Source organism: Anas acuta, chromosome 5, assembly GCF_963932015.1.
Source record: "Anas acuta chromosome 5, bAnaAcu1.1, whole genome shotgun sequence".
In the NCBI taxonomy this organism is placed as follows: Eukaryota; Metazoa; Chordata; class Aves; order Anseriformes; family Anatidae; genus Anas; species Anas acuta.
In genome coordinates, this window is record NC_088983.1 from 31,213,905 (window position 1) to 31,228,266 (window position 14,362).

A 14,362-nucleotide genomic window follows, 5' to 3' on the forward strand; every position below is an offset into this window, starting at 1 on the left:
AAACGAATGCTGTATTTACATCAAAATAAAACTGTAAAATGTAAAATAATCTAGCTTCAGGCACTTGCACTTCACTACAAATACTTTGTCTGTCTTGGCTGACAAAACAGTCTTGGCTTTTGATCAAAGAAAACTAAGCTGTTTTCTTTTGATGTTAAGAAAGCTTTTGACAGAGTCCCTGGAAAACTAGTTAAGAAGCATAAACCTTGTGGTATACTCTGAAAGTGCAATGAAGAAAAAATACGCTGAACAATACAAGTATGATATGATTTCTGCTACGGAAAGAGCTCTATTTAGAAATTGCATCCTTAAGTCTAGTTGAGCATTTACCTGCTGTTCGGGCTGCCTACCTGGCTCCAATTACAAGCCTCTGGTTACAGCTTGTTGCTGCTTTTAGGGTTTGCTTTAGGCGGAGGTGGTGTGAGGAGAGCTTCAGCACGAGTCATGCAGACAATCTGAAGAGCAAGGCTTTGGGGAAATACCTACGTATTTAGAAATATTTTTCTTTGCCTTCCAGGTGGTGGCACAGCTGTCCTTGGCTTAGACTCCCCTCTGTGCACAGCACCCAAGAGAAGCTGCAGAGAGCTCACAAGGTAACTTAAATCACTTTATCTTCCACTTTCAATGCTGAAACTGTGCAATAAAATGTTATAGGGTTGAACAAAGCATGCCATAGCTAATTAATAGTAATCGGGCTTAATGAAGTATTGGGGAAAATGCAGACTACAGACAACTAATTTAAGCCTGTATCATGCTACAGAATGACTAAATACAAGCGGGGAAGCACTGGGTGTCAAAAGGTGCAGCTTCAGACTCGGTGGGTTTAAAACCCACTCTTTGCACCTCAGTATTTGTTACAGGAGCATAAGGAGTGTGTGCAGGTGGGGTCTGGGTGCAGAAAACGCAGCCCTGAAGGGTCTGGAAGCCTCCTCTGGGCTACGAGCACCCTCCAAATCTGTCCTGTAGTTCGGAACCAAGCCCGGGGGTGGTTTATTTCCTTAAATGTAATACTTATTGTGGGGAGAGGAGAGCGTGGGATGTTCGTGCACCCTAAAAACTGCGCCTGCCCCGAGTGAGGCACTCAGGAACCGCGGAACGCGGCGGGGCTGCAGCCCTGACTGGAAGGGCAGCGGCGGCCGGCTCCGGGCTCCCGTCCCTCACGGAGCCGCCTGAAGGGACCGGATGATACCCTCCGAGGCTTCCTGCCCGCTCCCCCGTGAGGGGGAGAAAGAGGCAGGGATGGAGAGAAGGGGGAAGGACGGGCGCGGGGCGGGGACGCCGCGAAATGGCCGCCGCCTCCGCCGGCCCCCTGCCCGCCCCGCGCGGCCGTCACTGCCGGCGGCTGCCCCGCCTTAGCCCCCTTCCCCGGTGCCGGCGGCCGGGAGCCGGCATCCAGCTCCCCCCCTTCTCCCCGGGCATGAGGCTGGGAGGCTGAGGCGGCGTTGGCCCGGCTCCTTCGAGGCCATGTTCCCCCGGTCCCACTTCTCGGGGGAGGTGAGGCGGGCGCCCGCCTCGGCCTGCAGCCGGTCCCGTTTGCGGGCGGGCGGCACGGTGCTGCTGCCCTCCATGTTGATGTTCGGCGTGATCCTGGCCTCCAGCGGGCTGCTGCTGATGATCGAGAAGGGCATCTTGGCCGAGGTGAAGCCGCCCCCGCTGCACCCGCCGGCGAGTGAGCTCACCCGGAGGGTGGGCGGCAGGGAGGTCCCCGGCGACTTCGACCATGAGGTGCTGCGGGACATCCGCAACCGCACCATCCGCTCGGTCTGCGGGCAGCGGGCCATGCCCCGCAGCGTCTGGGAGCTGCCAGCCGGCCAGCGGCGGACGCTGCTCCGTCACCTCCTGGTCAGCGACAAGTACCGCTTTCTGTACTGCTACGTCCCCAAGGTGGCCTGCTCCAACTGGAAGCGCATCCTGAAGGTGCTGGATGGAGCGCTGGAGAGCGTCGACGTCAAGCTCAAGATGGACCACAAGAGCGACCTGGTGTTCCTGGGGGACATGAAGCCGGAGGAGATCAACTACCGCCTGAAGAACTACTACAAGTTCATCTTCGTGCGAAACCCCGCGGAGAGGCTGCTGTCGGCCTACAGGAATAAGTTTGGGGAGATCAAGGAGTACCAGCTGAAGTACGGGGTGGAGATCGTCAGGAGGTACCGGAAAAATGGGGGCAAGTCGGCAGGCGACGACGTGACCTTCTCCGAATTTCTCCGCTACCTGCTGGATGAGGATGTGGAAAAGATGAACGAGCACTGGATGCCCATCTACAACCTGTGCCAGCCCTGTGCTGTCAGGTACGACTTCATCGGCTCCTACGAGCGGCTGAACGAGGACGCAAACCATGTCCTCGAGAAAGTTCAGGCACCTTCCTTCATCCGCTTCCCAGAAAGGCAGTCATGGTACAAACCCGTGACAGCAGAAACACTCCATTACTACCTATGCAACACCCCACAAAAGCTGATAAAAGAGCTGCTACCAAAATATATACTGGATTTCTCCCTCTTTGCCTATCCCCTTCCAAACATCACCAGCGAATTCTGTAGGCAATGAGTTTTTTGTTTCAGGATCTGGCAGAAATTCTGCCTACGCTGGCAAGGATTTGCTAAGACGGCCGTTGCTACAAATCATGTGTTGCTGCAGGGCCTGTGAAACACTCTTCTATGCATAATTTCCTAATTTTATACTTTTAAAACACTCTTTATATAATTTTATATATTGCCTTTTCTACTAAGAATACTTTTTGTATTGTTCCAATTTTAATGTGTACATATGCCGCTGACTCGAGCACAATAGCTTTTGTAAATCTATTTTGCTTCAAATTCTTTTTATGGCACGGCATGGAAAACTTTTGTAAGGATGTCAAGAAAATTGATATATTTTAAATATTCTTCCTCCTTTTTTTGTGTTTACTACTACGTAGTGCGCAGCTGACTCACAATCATAACTTAAAATAGTGGTTGATGCGCTGGAAGTTAGCGCTGTTAAAACTGGTCCTAGGTTAGACTAGAGGTAGTTTTTCAGGTATGAGTAGAAGAAAAGTCTTAAAATTTGGCTTTATTTCTACTTCGTTTTCTCATCTATAGATGGTGGTTGAGCGAGGCTGTTTTGTTTTTTTTCCCTGTGACAGCAATAGTATATGTGTTTTTCCTTTTAATTACTAATCATTGAAACAAAACTAGTGATAAGATAATAAAAAAAAAGTGTGACTTATGATATGAAAATGCAATATGTTTACCCAGCATAACATAATCAGATGCAGCATCAAGCTCTAACAATTTCCTCTTCTCTTTCTCTTTAAGCTAAAGATCTGATAAGATCAAAAGCCATCATGGCTCTTATGACAAAAAAAAACAAACAAACCAAAAAAAATCCAACCTGTGCCGGTTCACAGCCTCAGTGGGTACCTGTGTGCCCACATGAATTGCAAACCACCATGGACAAACACTTTCTGCAGCCACATTTCGAACAATTGGAGGACTAGTTCCTCTTTTCTGATGTGCACATCTTTTTTGTAGCTGTTTGTATTTAATTATGACTGTTAAATTGTAAAAGTTTGGGACATAATGTACAGTGCTGTTTTGGGGGCTGTGTCCTCCTTTTAAATAAAATTTTTATATGAATGAATCTATTGCTTTGTGCTTTTCCTTCAATGTTAATGTTTACTTGAATTCTTGTGAGAGGCCTTCTTCCCCTTATGCTATGCGTTAAAAGTATGACAAAGAAGCAATTCCTGCCTTGAATAATTTCTGTTATAAGTGTCAGAGCAGTGGTAACCAGTGGAGAAAGGAACTCATCCAAGCCAAACAATTGGACGACGCAGGCAATTGGATAAAAAGCAGCAGTCAGCAGCAAAATAGGCACCTAATTGCAGTGGTGTTGATACAAAGCAGAGCAGATGGATTACAGGTACGGCAGAGACTTGGTGGTTTCCTGGGATTAATCTTAAGGAGGTAACAGACAAAAATAAGTTTATTTCTCCTTTTTTTTTTTTTAATAAGATTTCCAAAATTGGAAGAAGGGCATGGAGCCCCATTCAGCTGAACTCAAGGTGGAGGGATGGAAAATCCTGCCTAGGGCATAGCCTTACGTGACAATAGATTCACTGCATCTATGAACGCACATGGTGAAATTGCCACCTCCTTCTGCTCAAGTCAATAGCACAGCAGTTTGAGTTTATTGAGCTCAATGATTTCTACTTCTGATGGGATCAAGGTTGTGTATGAGAGCAATGAGTGCTACGCTCATGGACTTCAGCTCCTGGCTGCGTCCTTCTGCATCCACCTGTGCCTTTCAAAAAAATGGGTTAGACATGGGCTTTTGTGCCAGGTCTACATGGCTAAAACTCCTGTCTGCCCTGGTGATTTTGGTGACGATGCAGGAATATTTGGGGCCCAGCAAGCCAATTCATCTGGATCTGCCTTGTTCTCCAGCCAAACACGCCAGATGTCAGCTGGGAATCCGATTTTATTTTATATTGTGAAACAAATGCCAGTGATGGAATGGTCTGGGTTTTAATTAAACATTACCTTCAGGTCTTTCTAACTGGGAGTAAACTGGTTAGACTTTACTGTCTTTGTGTCAGTGAGGCTGAGGGAATGCTTCCTACTTGTTCAGCAACTGTGTTTTTGTTAAATGCTTATTTCTCAGAAATTTGAAAAGTTCGCGCTGCCTGTTTGTTTATCTGCTGCACCTTCTGTTCTCCACATTAATTTTTTGGTCTCTTGTCCCCTTAATCTCATTTATTGCACGCAGACGGATTTTGCTTGTCATGGATTCTGCACCTCACTGGATGTCATTGACTGCCTTTTTCTCTCTAAATAAAAGCAGACGGCCTTTTTCCAGTTCCTTGTACCCTTCTTTAAGAAAGGCTTAAATGTGAGCAAAACTCACAAAACCTCATAGCTTGAGCAGAATTTGTCCCATACCTGCCAAAGTGTGGAAAAGTCTTCCCAAAAGCCATGGCAGGGGAGGATTTTGTCATCTGCCTCTACAGCCCATTCCTCTTCCTTGGTCGGGGTCACGTCTTTGTTTTTCTGATCTGTCTTTGATTTTCTTATCTCTCTGTGGCAAGTCAGCCACTTGTAGGCTGGTGAATGCAAGTATGAAAAATCAATTGGGTTCCCATTAGTGCTACTTCATTTTATCTGTAGCTAAAAATACAATTTTCTGAGAAACCTTTCAGCTGAGTAGGAAGGGAGCAAAAAGGAAAAGAAACTCATCTTTTATCAGCTGTATTATTTCTTTTAGTCATTTGTTTCTCTGGTGTGGAATAAATCCTGAGCAAATTCCAGAGCTGGCAGTGCCTGCTGGAGGTAAGAGACACGGAGCAGGATCCAGCCCTCCTCCTGGGGACCTGGGGAAACTGAAAGCAGAGACTTCAATGAAGGACTTCAGAGCAGCTCAGGTACATACTGGGAGGAGGTAATCATGAAGTTAGAAGCTGTCTAGGTTTGATCAAACTCTGTTCTTTCTCAAACACTTCTCCTTTCTGATCTATTCAGCATAGCAGCTCCTTTTTCCACTTTCCCATCTCCTTTCTTGCAGTCGCCAAGCAGAATAAAAAGCTGGTCTGTTCTCTTTTGATTTATTATTTGTGAAGCCTCGACACTAGATGGGATGCCCCAAGCTTCCCCAGCTGAACAGCTCGAGGTCTTAGCACTGGGGTCTTGGCCCTGCATTTTTCTCAGTTGCTTTTCCTAACTTCATGTCAAAATCATCGCCCGGACCATGCCACTCTCCTGTTTTCTCTGCAGAAGCATGCAAGAATACCTGGAGACACTCTGGTAGTTTAATTCCATCTCATTATATGGAGACCTTCTGACAATGTCCCTCTAGATTATCACAATGAGATTTTATTTTAATTTGCCATTAGTCTCTCCTTACTAAAAGGAGGTTACCTTAAAAAAAAAAAAGAAGCATTTGGGGCTCTCAAATTTTTTCATTTGTGTGTGCTGGTTTATTCTTGCTTCCCTGCTGACTCTTGGACATGCCAATCCACTTCTACCAAATTTAAGAGAAGAATATGTTGTACTGATCCTTTCATTGCTTACAGCTCCCGTAGTTGTAGTGGGGGGCTGCAGAAAGAAGTTGAGGGCTTTACCCCCATGTGAGTGCTGGTCATGAGCCTGCCCTAACGCCTTCTCTTTCCCCCAAATCAATGCCTGTATGACGTCCAGAGCTCCCTGTGACATGGAGTGATGATTTTTTGCACGGAGTAATGCTTCCAGAGTGTTTTATGAGGATTCAATTGATCGTGTAAGAAATGCAATGATGAGAGAAGGCAACAGATGAAGAGTCTGAGGAAGAGCAGGGAGAGTTCTCTTGTGTAAGGTCAAGTTCCTGCACTTTGTGCTGATAAACACCTACTTCATGCCGTGGCTTGTTAGCAGACAGAGTTATGCTTGGTGCATGTTTGGTCCTGGACTGCTTGCTAGCAACAGTTGTGTCTGATTCCTGCCTGGGATACGTTTATATATTTTCTTACATTAAATCTCTATATCCCTCATAATATACATACACAATGATGTGGGATTTTGTGCTGGGGAGAGGACAAAGGCATAAAATCTTTTTTCTTTTTTTTTTTTTTCTTCCTCAGGGATTTAGTGATCCAGTATCAGATACTAGATGTCCATCAGTGCTCAGTGTGGCATCTTCCACACAGTCCTGTGTGCTCATGTCTTTCCAATTCGCTGGCATTTTTTTTTTGCTGAAAGCATGAAAAAAATAGGTAACTGCAACCTGCCATTATGATTTTGTTGTATCGGTTTGCTGGGTTATTTCTCATAACTCATGCTATGCTTGAGACAGATTCACTCGCTCGTGGATCAGGTCTGATTTAGGTGATCCTCCTGTGAAATGAGCCTTGTGCATCCTCTTGCTTCGTGGAAGAAGACCTTGGTTTCTGCAGCGGTGTGGGCACGGCAGCTCTGAGTGCTCCCAGAAGGAACGACCACAGGCACACGGTGAGAAGGTCCCTGCTTGCCAGGGGTTAACCAGCTGAGAGGTGTGAAAAATCCATCCCTGCTCTGTGTTGTCTTTTTTAAATCATAACAGCGTGTCAGCAAGCTGACATCTTAAATAATTTCCATATTGCACCAGGACTACAGGAATGGGAATAAGCGAGCCATATGAGTTTAGTATGCAGGGCTGCTGGTTTGTTTTCCCCTTTGGAGAAGGGAGCAGGACAGGTCACGATCCCTTATTGTTTCAAAAAATCGTTTTACGTATTGCCTCGTTTACCAATTCCAACGTTAGCAGGTCTGGAAAGCCTCATCTCAGCATACCTAACACCCGCGGGGCCGGCGGTTGGCAGTGCGACGTGAGGAGCATTCGTCAAAGCACAGGGATTTCACACCAGGCAGAAGAAACCACTTGGACCTGGACAACTTGGGGAGGGAGCATCAGCATTGCAGAGCCAGTGCTGGTGACAAGGAGCGCTCGCTGAGCTGGCATTTGGCATCTGCAGCCTGGGCCCTCCGAATTTCTAAAGCAGGTTCATTGCAGCCAGCCGCTGGTGGAAAGAACAGGGTTTTAAGCACAGTCCCTCTGAGCTTCACAGCTGAGCTCTGGTGCGTGCGTCAGATTTTTTCCTCTTTCCTGTGGGCTTTTTCCTATTGCTTTTGCAGAAATAAATAACTTCCTTGCCAGGCACTGGTGCTGAAGTAAGTGCATTAACGCTGCCAGTCGCCTCGCTGGCTGCTAGCCATAACCCTGTATCTAACGGGAATAAAACTCTCCGGAGCACGGCGGGAGCAAGCAGTGCCACGGATGCTTGTTTTGATGTCTGCACAAGGCACAAAACCAGCTTTGCTTCTGCTCCTCTTTGTTTCAAACCTTTTATATTATTATTTTATTATGGGGGAGAATCTCCGCAGACAGTTCCTCTTGCTTTTAGGTGGGATTTCTTTTTTTTTCACGAGGGTGCATGATCATCCTTGGGAGGTTTCTTTCGTTTTGAAAAAGCTGAAGGAAAATGTCTTTAACGGGCTGTTGTGTGTAATGAGGCCGAGATAATCCTGGTGGAGGCAGTGCTCTGCACATACCCCTCGGGGTTCTTCTGCAGTGCTTACAGTCGCGTGTCTTACTTCTGAGGGTCCAAGCTATATGGAAAGAGCCCCTATAATCTGACTCCCTATGTGGATATTGAGGACTCCCACCTATACCCTGGTGAGGGAATTTTTGCCTGTGGTTTTAGAGGAGCTTGTTCAGCTCCGCACGGTTTGGTAGCAGAGAGCAGAGCTCAGGTCAAACTGAGCGGGGTCATTTTCTGAGTTTTTTTGTTCCAGCTTCATGAGAAGGGTTCTTCTGATGACGTTTTTGCCTTTGGGATGCTGCTGAACAGAGCAGGGAAAAGCTCTTTGGATCAAAATCTAGCCCAAACCTCATAGCCAGTGACTGGGAGGTAAACAGAGCTGGTAATATCTTCTGCAAACATTGACTTTAAGGCACTATAAAAAAATACAACAAGCTATTAAAACAAAACTGTAGCCTTATCTCGTTCTGGTTCATGCCAATTGCAGTGTGAATACGAGCATTGCTTTGTCCAGAGTGTAACTTCCCTTTCTTTTGTTTTCTTTCTGCAGGTGGATGCTAAAATTTTATTGCAGGTCTGCTTTTAGGTGCAAGGCATAGTGTCTGCATGCAACAGCAAGCTGAAAATCTGGAGAAAACCACAGTGGTTTTTTTTGTTGGTGGGTTCATTTTTCTTTTCTGCATCTCAGGAATAACTTTAACAGTGATGCTTCCATGCTGTCTGTGAGAATGCACCCACAATGGCTGGTCCTGTGTCCAGGGGCTCTTGAAAAGAGGTAAATAACCCTGCCTAGTTTTTCTTTAACCCGCACAGAGCATGCCCTGCCTTGCCCTCTTGCAACATGAAGGCAAATGGTAGCAAAACAGCTAGAGATAAAAGCAATGAATTCACAAGGTGCTGACACGGACTTCAGACTGTCTTGAAAGCCATGCATCTTTCCTGTTTTGCCTTTGCTAAGATCAGGGTGCTTAGGGGAGGAAAAAAAAAAAAAAAAGGAAAAAAAATAACACAACTGGATGTGGGTGTGAAAACTCAGCTGGATTTTTCCAAGACGAGTGCCCTGTGAGCCAGGGGTTTCCTTGCAGCGCAGTGTACACACACACACACGCCCCAGCAGCCGCCTGAGTCATGGAAGGGTTTATTCAGCAAAGGAAAAAAAAAAAAAAAAAGCACTTCATCCAGTGAAAACATCGCAGAGGCTTTTACAGCCCTTTTGCGGGTAACGATAGCAGCAAAGGTTTGCCAAGGCAGCGGGGCTCTGACAGCCCCACAAAGCTCCTAGAAAAGGACAGCAAAGCCATTGTTGAAAGCATTATGAAAGGTTGTGGGTAAAGGTGGGATATTCAAAGCTTTCCTTTTTTTTTCAGCTGCCAGCCCTGCTTGCTTGTCCCCTACTCACCAGTGAGGAGGCTGCTTCCAGTCCCAGCTCTGTCCTAGGTTTTGTTGGGAGACAACGAGAAAGCAGCTTTCACTAAAGGAGGTGAGCACGACCTGGCTCTAGGCTGCTGCAAAAGTAAGTGGCAATGAAAAAAAGTGAATGCACAAGCACAAAATGCTTCTCATTTCGTTTGCTACTTTTCCTGATGAACAACCATTTTATTCTGGCAAAAGGTTGGTTTTGATGTCATCATCTTTTGGAAGAAATGCCCATTTTACTGCAGGAAGCAGAGCAAAGCTGCTTGGGGTGAGATCTTTGGGGCAAATATTTGGATGAGGCCAATGGGATCCTTTAGATTTGCAGGGGGCTTACAGGACTCCAGTTAGCAAAGGAGCCAGGTATGGGCTGATGTCCCCATATTCTAACAAGGAGCTAGGGTGCCTTCCTTGCCCTTGATGGCAAATTTGCACAAAATATTTATAATTTATCAGCAGTAAAAAGCTCGTGCTAGGCAAGAAGCAGTTGTTGTTTTGTTTTTTTTTTTTAAAAATATCCAGTCCAAGCCCTGACTAAAGCTGGTTTCCATGGAAATAATGGAAGTTGCATCATCTTCACACCTTGTTGGCCACACAATTTCCATGGGAGCACGTGGGTCCCCAGGTGAGGAAAAACTGGCTCAGAGCCGGAACAGCAAAGGGTTCAGAGAGCTCTGATACGCTTAATCTTGGCAATTTGCCCTTTGGCCGAAAGCCACCACAAACAGAGATATCTGAAACATCAGAACTGCGTGGAAGGGCGTTGAACAAGCCTCGTCTGATCTCCCTCTGTCTTTAGCTCCACTGACTTCAGCACAATCACCCTAAGGTGCAGATTTATTCCTGGTTTATTCCAGATTTAAAAGGCTCGAATCAGTTCATGCATTCAAAAGCAGCCCTGATCAGGTTAATGAAAGAAAGATCTGCCCAACAACACTTTCATTCTTTGAGAGGTTACATGAAGCAGTTGGAAAGGACAACTTCATGGCTAAAACTCTTGCTGCTCAAAGCCCATCCATTGAGTCTGGCGGTAGACTAAAACATGAGGTATTATCCTTGCTTTCTCGTTAAATCAGAGCAATGCTTAAAATTAGCAGAGAGGATGCCAAAATGTATTTCATGTTTCTGGGAGTGACTATCCAAGCAAATCATGCATGCTGAAATCATTGTGAGTGCAAGGATTTCCAAGAGCAGCCACTGGATGCTCAGGATTTGTGCCTTAGGGGGAGCTTGGTCTTCTGCAGGTTTGTAGTGGAAAAGAAATTCATCCTGGTTTCAGTCGAGGTGTGAATTTGGGATGAAACAGGAGTGTTCTCAGACCAGAGTCAGAGAACTGCATTTGAATCTGAAGGCTTCCATCATTCAAAAGCAACACATTTACATCAGTGCTGGCTTGGGCCGCAAGCATCAGGTTACGGCATCCAGGAAAACTGGGAATGTGCCATTGCCAAGCACACAGAGAAGAGCTGGGTAAGTAACATGCTTACGAATCGTTTTACTATATCAGCTCTCAAAAATGTGACTTTGAGGGGAAACAGATAATACGTGGTGCTGCTTTTCCCTTGTAACTTCATGCACAAGGACTTTAGAGGGTTTGGCTTTGTTGCAGGCTGGGGTCAGGCTTCGAGCAGCATGCTTCTACCTACAATGTTTAGTTGGAAGGGTTGCACCTTTTCATGGCCTTGTGAAGGCAAAGGATGGAAAAAAAAGCTCTTTCATCCCCTGTGGTGTTCCTGATGGTGGAGAAGGAACAGGAATCGGGGCTCTGGTCATAATGGAAAATGCAGAGTGGCATGAAGCCATGCCTCTCCTTGATGCCAGAAGGAAGACATTAACAACATCCCCATGGAGAAAAAGGAAAGGAGAGGTGCTGAGCTCTGAGAGAGAGAAATGTGCCCTGATAGTGCCATGGAGAGGAATGGGGATTCACACTGCGTGCAGACTTCCTATATGCTTTGAGGTATATGGGAGTATAGGAAATTGTATAGGTATATAGGAAGCGATAAACTGCTTTTTTGGCCATCTGCAAATGGAATAGCAAGCTCACAGCAAGAAAGGGAGGATGGTAGTTTTCTTTGTTTGTTTGCTGTTTTGTTTTTTTAAATTCTCCCAGTTAAAATCATGCCCGCTGTTCCTTGCAGCTAGCTTTGATGGCCTGCTGACCAGCATTGATCAACATTTGGGTATCAGCGGCCAAACGAAGCAATTAGGAAAGAGCAGGAGTGTAAAAGCTGCAGCTTTCTCCCAGCCGCGAATAGTAGCAGGCAGCTGATGGAGAAGGGTCTTGCTTCCCAGCGAGAGAGGTCCAAAGAGGTTGCTCTTAATTATCTTCTTGCTCCCAGCAGGAGAGATCAATGCAGCCCCATGTGCGATGCTCGTTTAGGAAGAATCGCATTGACTCCTGCAAGGCCCTTAGTGAAGGGGTTTTAATCAAGGCTGGAAGGGGACTTTGGAGTCAAGCAGGTCAAGCTTGAGGGGTTCCAGGGACAGGTCTGATTCAGCTCTTCAGAAAACACGGTGATTTCTTTCCAATTCTTCAGACGAGAAAGGAATAGAAACGTATTTGAACAACCAAACTTCCACTGATCCTCTTGAAATGAAGCTGGACTGAAGGGACTTCTGCAGGACGGACATCTCTGTGGCTGTCCACCATGTGGTTGTTTTGCTGGCACCGTCTGCACCTTGTCCTCGCTGGGGACCCGCTGCCTCAAAGAGCTTGTCCACATGGCCTCAGGGCAGATTTTGGCTAAGAGCTCTGCTGATGGATGAGCATCACAATCAGGCTGGTTCTTTAGAAAACAAGACAGACTTCAGCAGCTGCTCGTATCGGCAGATACGCCTCTGGCGTGCACACATGGAATGGATTTGGGAGGAAAGATGTCATTTTTATGACCCCACTTTCCTGAATGCAGTCCTGGCTTTGCAGACAAAATAAGCGCCGTGGCAGGGTCCTCAGGCACGGCTCCAGCCCAAAGCTGCAAGTTAGCACAGATCTGCTCTCTCTCAACGGGATTTACCCGTCACCTTCCCCTTCCTAGCAGGAGTCATCGCCAGCAGTGCAGTGAGGACGTATCGACGCAGCCTCCTCTCGACGGCAGACTGAAAAAGCGGTAAAAGAAAATACACATCTAGAGCCGGAGAAGAGGGAGGACAACATCGTGCTAAAAATCCACTTCCCTGCTCATTGGCATCCTGCCGCTGGCCAGCCCCCAGGTTTTCTGCTGGTTGGGTGTGAAAAAAGTAGGTGGGTTTGTTGGGGATGCTGCCATCGTGCTCCCAGCACCCAGGGTGCCCAGTGTTACCGCCTGGGGTTTTTGTAGGTTTTCCCCAGGAAGCATTTTGTAGGGCAACCCCATCTGAGGGGTGAGACAGGCTCTGCCAACCTCTTTAACCCCTGGGTTTTCTCATCTCCTTACTACCTGTTAGAAAAATAGACTGGACGGGGATTTTTGCCATCCCTCCAAACTTCCCCGGTGCTGACAGCGCGTGCTTTATGTTAGAGCCCCATTCAGCAAATCGCTTCCGTATGCAACCGTGGCGTCACAGGCTATTAAAAAGAATAATAGAGAAGCAACCGTGGGAAAAGGGTTGCAATATTTTCGACTCTCCTGGTGAGATCGCAACTCGGATGAGTGCTGAACCAGGCTGTAGAGAGCCCTGAGCAGTGCCCCCATTCTTTTTCTCATTGTATAGGCACATCCCTGCCTGCAGGCAGGTTTTTTATGGTTTAATCCTAGGGTGTTCTGCATCTTGAAACAGCTCTTTTCTCCTTTCTCATTGCAACTTGGATGTGTGGCAACCCTGAGATCACCATCACGGGTGTGAACAGCTGCTCAGCACAGGGTAACTCCTGCCCAGAGCTCCCAGACACTGCATTTCTCCCCAAAATCAAGCCCATAAATCACTGCAGCTCGATCCTAGTGTGTCTGTCCGCTGCTGTTGGATTTCTGTGTTTCGTCATCAGCTGCTGGCAAGTTCCTCCTGCACGGTCACTTTGCTGAAGTCTGAGCCAAAAATCTCCATTTGCCCTTAAGCTGCACACTGGGTCTGCAGAGCTTACAGGGCAGCTGCACCCCATAGATCCGGAAAGCTGGAGTAGCACCCAAAGTTTTCACAAAGAATTTTCCTAGAGCTGGAGCAGAAATTTAAGGCAGCCCGTGTTATTTCAGCTATGAATCAGGTCTGTGCCAGTGAGGCTGCAGAAAGGCAGGGGATGATGACACCCAGCGCTTGTGCGTGTGTTTTGACTGCAGCCTGATGAGAAAAAGGAAAAAAAATAAAGAATCAATGTGTATACCAGAAAAAGTATTTGGCAACTAAAGCAAAACACTGCTTGGAGCTATTTGCATCTGACTAAGCATGGGTTTCAAACATACACAAGCAGACTCAGTGCTCATACAGCTTTGCAGCTTTTAGGAAAAAAAAAAAAAAAAAAAAAGAAAAGAAAAAAAAAGAAAAGAAAAAAAAAGTGATTTGTGCACAAAAGGGTGATATCTGCCCATGCACTAGAGGCAGCAGTTTGTCCTGGTAGAGATTCCAGGGTGTAAGAAATGGGAAAAAAAGGTCAGCCTGCCTATGTCATGCTATTGTATGGCATCTGTGCAAAAAGCCCTGGTTAAAAGCACATTAAGGGTCCCCCAGGTGGCATTTTTGGCTTGTAGTGGGTGCAAATGGCTGTAGATGATTAAATACAGTGAGTATTGGATGGCAAGTTTCCAGAGCCCCCCAGAACGGGCATATATTGGGATCCCTCTTCTTTTTTTGCTTCTCTTGCTTTATCTCTTGCAAAATTATCCTTTGCCTCTCCACAGGCTGGACTCAAAGCCAACCATCAGGCTCAAGTGCTGCGACTTGGTGAGGGGCTTTGGGGGAAAAACAGGCAGTTCCTGACCTTAGCAGTGCCTGTCTGGGAAAACCCAGCAA

At 46.6% G+C, this 14,362-nt stretch overlaps 1 protein-coding gene across 1 annotated transcript; it reads left to right on the forward strand.

Annotated features, from left to right (window-relative positions):
• Nucleotides 1-1,305: 1,305 nt before the first annotated feature.
• CHST14 (carbohydrate sulfotransferase 14) lies at nucleotides 1,306-3,618 on the forward strand. Its single transcript, XM_068683657.1, has one exon. It carries the CDS (start codon nucleotides 1,465-1,467, stop codon nucleotides 2,542-2,544), a length of 1,080 nt encoding a protein of 359 aa, XP_068539758.1. The 5' UTR covers nucleotides 1,306-1,464; the 3' UTR covers nucleotides 2,545-3,618.
• The last annotated feature ends 10,744 nt before the right edge of the window (nucleotides 3,619-14,362 follow it).